This window comes from Rhopilema esculentum, chromosome 14 (assembly GCF_057945365.1).
Source record: "Rhopilema esculentum isolate cy_ngs chromosome 14, ASM5794536v1, whole genome shotgun sequence".
NCBI lineage: Eukaryota > Metazoa > Cnidaria > Scyphozoa > Rhizostomeae > Rhizostomatidae > Rhopilema > Rhopilema esculentum.
In genome coordinates, this window is record NC_142828.1 from 3,560,135 (window position 1) to 3,568,888 (window position 8,754).

An 8,754-nucleotide genomic window follows, 5' to 3' on the forward strand; every position below is an offset into this window, starting at 1 on the left:
GAAGGAAAATTTTATAGACCATTTGTACAATTAGGAATAAGGAGCTAGGAGATACCGGGAATAAAAAAGAGTTGAGGTTATTGGGGAAACTAGTAAGGCTAAGAATATCTATTACATACCATTTATGTTAGTTTGGTATGGTTAAATACTTTACGGAAAATCTATAGAATATTAAAGGGTTCCAGAAACAAATATTCCAACAAAATAGATGTTTGCTTTTTAACGGGTAGGCTGAATTTTCAAGAAGTAAAGCGCCTGCAAAATGTTTGCCACAGTTGGGGCAAGGGGGGGGGGTAAAAGTAAACTTTCTTTACATTGTTGGCCCCTCCAGTTTAGGATCAGTGGTGCGGGCCCTGCTTAAGGCACCTGTCAATCAAAACTGGCCAATCAACAAGCAACATACCACATACACGTATATTGATTGGCCATTAGATGATTGATAGGCGGCTGAAGCTAATTTAGTATCTGCCGGATGCCTTTAACATTAAATAGGCCATAATAGACCAGTTAGCAATTTTCGTTCGTTTTTGCAATGCTCTCGTTGGTTATGTATCGTCTACATTATTTTCATCGAAGAATGGACAGTATTTCAACGACGAGTATCGGCTGACGTCGATTTCGACCGCTATTGGGCTTCATATAAAGTTGGATTTGGTGACCCATCAGGGAGTTTCTGGCTTGGCTTGGACAAATTACATGAGTTGGCAAAACCTGGCGCAGGAGCAACTCTCCGCATCGACATAAAAGTTAGGACTGGTGAGAGCTATTACGTAGAGTACAGTCGATTCGAAGTGGAAAATGAGGCTGCTGGTTATCGATTGACTGTTTCTGGGTTCAAGGGTACGAATTATCTAATATTGTAAATTATTGTGTTCAGTATTTTCTCTTGTATTTTCGCTCCAGGAATATTGATAAACCCCCTAACTTAATATGGGATTATATCAGAGAGGCGGGATTAATTTTGAAAACAATGGAAGCAGTGTCAGGAAAACATCACGGCCCGACGGCCACAATATCAACATCTTTCTCTTCTCTCAGCAAACCCATGTGTGTGAACATTGACTATGGTGTGAATCAACAGAGGGGCGGGATTAATTTTTCAAAGTATAGAGAAAAGGCGGAATCAGTAGGGAGGCTGGAATATTGTAGAGCACGGGACTACAAGAGAGACATCATCATCATCATCATCAATTAAAATTATTAAATTATCTACAGTACAATTTAATACTTAAGTAAGCTCTTTACGTCTAAATGACAAATTAGAGCTTTTTATGGAAAAAAGAAAATTAATTAATTAATTAACTGTAACAACAAGTAACATTACGAACATGATTAAGCGACAACCATTAAATTTAATGTAAATTCAGCCAAAACAAACAAGGAAAGAAAAGCAACAACTACAACAAAGAACTTAGTCTTAGAGAGAATACGGTATGCTAACGATTATGATTGATTAATAAATGCTTGATTGATGATTGTCATTGATTTTTTTATTTCTGATTATGATTGAATGATGATTTTGATTGATTGATAATTATAATTGATTGATGATTGTTTGATTGAAGAATATTATTGATTGTTGATTATGATTGACTGATGATTGACGACTGATAATGCTTAATCTCTAGGGAATGTAAATGATGCATTTACATATCACAATGGCAGCAAATGGACCACGGCTGACAGGGACAATGATGCTGTTTCAGCGTACAATTGTGCCACGATGCACCATGCTGGTTGGTGGTACGATGGTTGCCTGCAGTCAAACTTGAATGGTGTTTTCTTAAAACCAGGAGAGCAAGAATCAAGCGCAAATTGTCGATGGGAAGGTATTGAAAACCTAACTTTCATTGAAATGAAAGTCAAGTGAGACAGCTAAAAGGGGACAGGGTTTGAAATGTTTAAGGCCAAGGCAAATTGAAGACTCGTTTTGATTTGCTGAAAACAACTTTTGTTCTTTAGTAGTAGTGCAACCATCAATTAGTAGTGCAACCAGTAAGTCCTCGAATAATCCCCTACTGTCAAATAAACCCCCCCCCTCCAATAATCCCCAACCCTAAAGTATTTTTGGTGAAAAAAGCCCTGCCTTGAATATTCCCCTATGGTCTGAGGTATTGCCACAGCAGCAATAGTTTTATCCCAATATATTTGCATTTTGACCAGCCACAAATAAAGGGAAACAATTTAATTTTTTGGCTGCGGCTAAATAAGACCCAATTTTCAAATAAGCCCTCCCCTAAGAAGCTTAAGAGCCCCAAAACATTTTTATAAAATAAGCCCCTAGGTGCTTGTTTAAGGACTTGTTACTATGTATGTTTAACTCCACCATAGGAGAGATATGAACAACACAAATTTGCCATCTCTCTTTTTCTGGGTTCTTAACATGCTAAAAACATTTTAGCAAACCCTTTGAATGAGGATGCTCATCATATCAGCTCCACATCCAGAGGCCAAGGCAAACAATTGTTTTGTGGGATAAAGAAGTGCTTTTTGCCAACAAAAATGGTAAATTCTTGTATGCTTGTATTCGTTTCTGTTTCAAAATTCAAACTAAAGTGCCATACTTTGAAAGTTCAGCTTCTACAGAAATGTTGATACGTTACAAGGTTACAGGGTGAGTACGAGAATTGCTTCTTTTGCATTGCCTGCCAAAAATCCTTTAGATGCCGACAGACAAAGTGCTAGAGGGGTACTGCACCCCCTTTACCCCCTCTTTGGCGACGCCTCTATCCACCTCAGTTTCTAAGCTAAATATCTGACCTACAGCAACAGCATTAAAAAACGTTTACTGTATGTTATATTTAACACCCCAATAGGACCTATCTGAACAACACAGTCCAATGTTTATAATTTTAATACTGTTTATAATTAGAGGGCTAATAATGTTTATAACAGCAACTTTATAAAACCCAAATATGCTGATAACTCCAGAGAGCAAAACACCCAATTCACCATAAATTATTAACCTCATCCAATGGCTTAAATAGCTAAAAACTTCTTAGCCCTCTAATTCCTTCAGACCATAGTTGCCAAAGTTTTGAAATATGTTAAAGTGAGACTTATCTGGTATCAGTGGCGGGCTGGCTACCATTGAACCCACAGGGCAAAGCAACCAAAGGGCACCGATAGATTTGATAGTTGCTGAGCTTTGGGGTTTGTCAAATGGGTCTAGAAAGGTGTGTAGCGGAGCATCAGTTTTTTGCAAACCATGTCATAATTCATTCTTGAACCCTTCACAATGGTGAAGGAATGGGAAAATCAGGTTGCAAGGAAAATGGGGGCTCGGGGCTTGTCCCCATTAAAGGGCTGCATTTGTTCCTCTAGCTGTTCAACTCATCATTGTATGAATATTAATATATCCCTAGATACATAGTAATTTTAAATAGATGTTCATAGTTTGAATGGGAAATAGAAAACTGCTTCTATCTTACGAACTTTTTATTGGCTATATCTGTTATAAGAAGCAAAGGTGGACGCTCAGTACTCATGGTTCTTAACCCGTTGGAAAATTTCAATACTAAGTTGTTCTTAAAAGCTTCTTAGTTATGAATACGACGTCATTAATTTGAAATTTAAGGTCCTATAATTATTTATAAAATGATTATTACAGGAAATCTGTTAAATGTCTGTGCCCCCTTCGAATTACTGTCTCCCAGGATTGGCACCCTGGGAAGGAACGAAAATTTAATTAATTTGGCTCTCATTCGTATATTTAGGGTATGAGAGAATCATTTTAAATTACCCTTTCGTAAAACATGCCATTGAAACATGTCGTAAAACAGGTCTTTCGTAAAAGATGTCATTGTACTTATTGTAACTCTCTGAAAGCTTGTATTCATTTGCGAGAAACAATACAAAGTTCTATGTTATAGCTTTGTTTGTCGTGGTACGGCAGCATTCATTTCAGAGATGCTGCAAGCTGTAAAGGAGGGATGGGGTCAAAGCACCAAAAGAAAGGGCAAAACCATAGCAAATTGAAGAATATTGCCAAATTTCGCGAGGGCAAAGGAGCAACAGGCTATGTGCCTCCCCGTACTCCGGCATCACTGCATTTTTTTGGTACAGGCCATCTTTGCATTTTAGAGATGTCGTCATAATGAAAGGTAGTAATTGCACATGTCCTATTCTCACTGATGCATGTTAAAAAAAGCCAATGGCATTGCTATAAACGTGAGAATATTAGCATAATCTACAGCCGCTGTTGATACTTATAACAGAAAAGCAATATTTTTGTCGGAAATTTCAGCAAGATAAACAATGAAAAGTTAATGTTTGCAAATTTAGCGGGAAATGAAACACGATTATTTGAATTCTCTCGACTTGAAATGTGCACTTGACAACAAACGGTAATTTTTTTGCCAATTCTTGAGAAAGACGGTAGTTACGTGGGGTATCTGATCTTGCACCGTATAAACATCATCTATTATTCATAGAACCTCTGCCAACAAAACTTGGCCTTCCTGTTTTGACAGCATTTTTAAATACTTCACTTTATAATTACTCAACAAGTCGATCAAACCGTATTTTTTTCTACAGGACAATTAAGAACTTTAGTATATATGGCTTAAATTCAATTCAATAATATGAAACAAAAGTATACAAGGATTTGCTTGATGAATTCAAAACTTTGCTTTAGAATTTTTGCTCAGTAGAAAATTTCAGAATTTGCTGTGGTGGTCAGACTTGATGACAATATTTTGGATGTGAAAATGTGTGGCTCTTGAATCGCAACCATTTCCCTTTTTAAAGACTTTTAACACAACAACTTAAAAGCACTGTAACCCAATGAATTTCAATGGTCATCAAAATTCTTATTGATCGCAGTATACCGCAGGCTATCGTTACCTTACTTAATCAAAAACGTGGGGCTAATTCTCAAAAATATCGCAAATTTAAATGTACTGCAGATTTTTTAACATGGACGTTTGACTGACGAGGTTTATTGTATAAATTCTTTGAAGCTGCTTCCCCTTTTTACTTGAATGAGTGGCATTCAAAATTGATTATAGCTCTAGAGCTGGAGCGAGCTGGACAATCGGGGGTGGTGCAAGAAACTATCTGGCAAAGAAACTATTTGTTCTAACATTAGATCAAGGTAATACCTTATTATATAGCAGTGGAAGGGGTTAAAATGCTTTTAAGGGGTGACGAATGTCCTCTACCTATCTCATAACGCAACACCTGTGCAAAAAAGGAAAATCTATGCATAATCAAAAATTATTTCTTTCAAAAATTCTACAGAATGGGATGCAACAGAGTATTGGATTACTAGAAAAGAGACAGCTTTATATATCACACCATATTTCGTGCTCATACCAAGTATTAGCCGATTTCATATCTTCCATTAGAAGAAAGCTCTACAATGCGATTTCGCAACATTTGTATATGTATCTCCAAAAGCCATGTGGTGGCGCATTTCGAGAAAGTAAAACCCTTGAAAGCACAAATCCGTCATCACACCACACATTCTGCAAGGCAAGGTTAAAAACAGAACGATCTCCATCGCTTGTGAACGCGTTTTGCTTTTCTTGACACCGCAATGCCGCTTTCGACATTTGGTCAGTTACGTCACAACATTGATACAAATACCGTATCAGATTCAACGAATGATTTCTCTCCAAAAAGAAGCCACGTAAGAAGCTTGATTGGCCGCAGTCTACATCGTGTCGGTCTAGGTAAATCGCGTTGCCACTGCCGTCGAAATTCCAGGATGTTGCAAGGTGTCTTGGGCTGCAAATCATGTTTTGTATTTTGCAACAAGAAATCTTATATCTGAATCTAGAAGTATCATGCTGGAGCTGGAAGCTCTTCATCGGCGAATTGGCATTACATTCAACTTGTTTATTGATTAAAGCAAAAAGTGTATGGTTACTTTGAATGTATTTTGTAAACTTAGTTGAGCAATCAGTAATAGCTGAAATAGAATTAATCAAGAATGAGTAAAAAAAGTAATTGGATTCGCTAACTGCAAAAATAATTTTACGAACCTCAGTTTATATTCAAATTTGCCTCTTTCATCGACTTTTTTATAGAATGAGAAATACTTAAGTCCATCAGTTTTCTGTTTTAGTTCTTTTTTGTTTCTTTTGCCTTTTACATTTAGTTATTTCTTGTGCAATGAAAAATTTAGAGATTTCTAAAGTTTATGAAATACAAAAAGAATATCACAATAACAAGACTGTAAGATTGTTGTTTTTCCAAATCACTAGCTGTCAAAGATCTATTTGCTTTGAAATCGAGATGTAAGTTTTTTGATTTGACCAATCTTGCTAAATGTAGCCTGACTTTATCAAACAAACTCCTTACCTGGCTGTCTGATGGTCATCTTTTCGTAAATAATATCATAACCTGAACCTTTCTTCATCTCATCTGTGCCGTGAACGAGCTTGAAAACTTTAGTGCCTTTGGTCCTTACAACATTTGTGCATTTATCGATTACGTTGCATTGAAAAAACTCCTTCCTGAGAAAAAAGTCCTCGTTTTCGTCATCGCCTTGTTCATTGCTAATCACTCTGTAATAGACCTGATCAGCTCCTGCCTCTGCAACATAGCTCCAAAGGAAAGTATTTATGAATAAGATGTGGTGTATCATCATTATGAGGCAGATTGAGGGAAATCAAACTTCTTTCAATCAAATATGCTAAGTCTCAACTGAAGGTGCTATGTTTGCTTTTTTGTATAAATTGATTCTATACCTGGCACGGGGGGATTGTAAGTATATTATTTGAAGGCAGAATTCCCATCTTTAATTTTTTGCTTCTAGTCAAGTACTTAGGGGCTTAGCCTTTTTTTAAACGGCAAGATAATCAGAAGACAGCATTTTTTACCAGTCTTCTCAATCTAGTACCTGCAACAACTTTTTCTGATTTGATTACATCGCTAGAAGCTAGCCAAATAAAGGTAATCTTTTACAGATGTTTTTGTTACAGAAAAATCACTCTAACTCGTGCAATTTTTACTGCTTTGTTTGAATCAGGATAAATTGCGATATACAGCAAGATCCTAATTGAAATGCTTGCCAGTACAAAGCAGCAATAACATAAATTGAATATTGAGGAAAATTCATAGCTTTTTTGTCAATTCACAAAGACGATATGTCAAAAGGCCCCTTTTTCGCCAACAAAGTTACGCCTCACATTTACGCTCGAGTCTCCCTTATGCACACAAAGTTGCCTCAAGGTACATAAACACCGTTTTTTAATTAGTTGTGCTTAAATAGCTTCAAAAAGATTTGTTCAGACAAATCTTACTCCATGATTCAATATTTGCTTTCCTGGCTTAATAACGCAAGTTGCTATTCCTGCTAAAGTCACGGGAACGATAAATAAATCTCCTTGGTTTCAATACAAAAATTACTTCTAATGCAATAAGTTTTTAAAAAAGATTAAACTACATTGATTTTAGAGTACAATACATCGCTAAAGAGCTCAAGTAGACAAAAAGTTAAATGGTCAATGAGGTTTCAGCCTGGATATTCAATCTTCTTACAAGAGCCTCAATTTTTTCTTAAGGTTTATTCTCATAAAAAGAAAATTGCTTTACAATAGAAAAGCAAGGGCATATGACGATAGCTCGAGTTGATCAGAACTGGAGAACGTTCTTCTAGGTTGTGGTCCTAGGGACATCTCGATCAAACTTTGTTTGACATCTTGTTTACCTCGCAGGGAACTTGTAAATTACAGAATATTCATGAAGCTGAAATGTATATCCATTTAAAATATTGAATATTCATACACACACACGTAGGTGCATCACAAAATGGTTTACTATGCATTATTTCTTTTAGCAGGCAAGAATAAAATGGTCATTAACAGCCTGAGATTGTAAAGCAAAAATCTGGAAAATTAAAAAAATTTTCTGAAATTTTTGAAGAATATAATCTTTGTTATAGTTACTATCTATCATCGAATCCTGCCTAAGCTGCAGCATAGTTAATGAAATTTTAGGAATCACACAGATAACAAGAGCCTAAAATTTGGAATTCACTCCCAGAATCAATAAAGACAGCACAAAATACTAGATAATTTAAGAATTTGATCAAAACTTGGTTCCTCAAAAACAAGTGTGCATGCTCCTTTTGCAGTAAATAATCTGTCTTATGCAGTCCTTGAAATTGCTTTATGTTAGTCTTAATTAGTGTATATTCACTATTGTAAAAACTAACATTAAATAATCTATACAACACAAAACCATACAAGACAATACAATACAATACAATCCTTGACTATTGGCTGTTACTTTTATTCTAACCTTGATGTTCTTGCGCGAGAAAACCAAAAGTGTTCAACTTGTGTATTAATCTTCTACTGTGTGACCCTAGGTACAAAAGCACAGGTGAGAAAATGGGACATAGTCAAAGAAGCAGAGGAGCGCAAATTTTGCTTGCTTTCTACGTCTGTATTATGGATGTGAGACTTGCTCAAATATTGTCAACATAACATTTGCAAACTACAAAATGAAAAGTGGAAAGGAACTTCGAAAGGAAAATAAGTAAAAATACAAGAAGGGATTAAAAAAACATCACTTTTCTTTTTTACCGTCAAATATTTGCTTCAAGCTTCTTTCGTTTGAATCACTTGCTTCCTAACATTGCAGAGCATTACTGAACAATGCTTTAGAAAAGTAGATTGAAAGGGCTACTGAAGCGGGATGGCTTAAGCGCCCCCCCCCCTCCCCTACCATTTTCATAACTTGCAAACTGAATTGTGTGTGAAAATACCTTTGCCGAAGGACATGTGCGGAAATATCACTGGC

The 8,754-nt window shown here is 36.2% G+C and overlaps 1 protein-coding gene across 1 annotated transcript; it reads right to left on the reverse strand.

Annotated features, from left to right (window-relative positions):
• Positions 1-5,134: 5,134 nt before the first annotated feature.
• Positions 5,135-7,296, reverse strand: LOC148958521 (uncharacterized). Its single transcript, XM_089112502.1, has 2 exons — positions 6,307-7,296; positions 5,135-5,914 (listed from the first exon to the last, which is right to left on the reverse strand). Exons 1-2 carry the CDS (start codon positions 6,593-6,595, stop codon positions 5,358-5,360), a joined length of 846 nt encoding a protein of 281 aa, XP_088968628.1. The 5' UTR covers positions 6,596-7,296; the 3' UTR covers positions 5,135-5,357.
• Between the last annotated feature and the right edge of the window lie 1,458 nt (positions 7,297-8,754).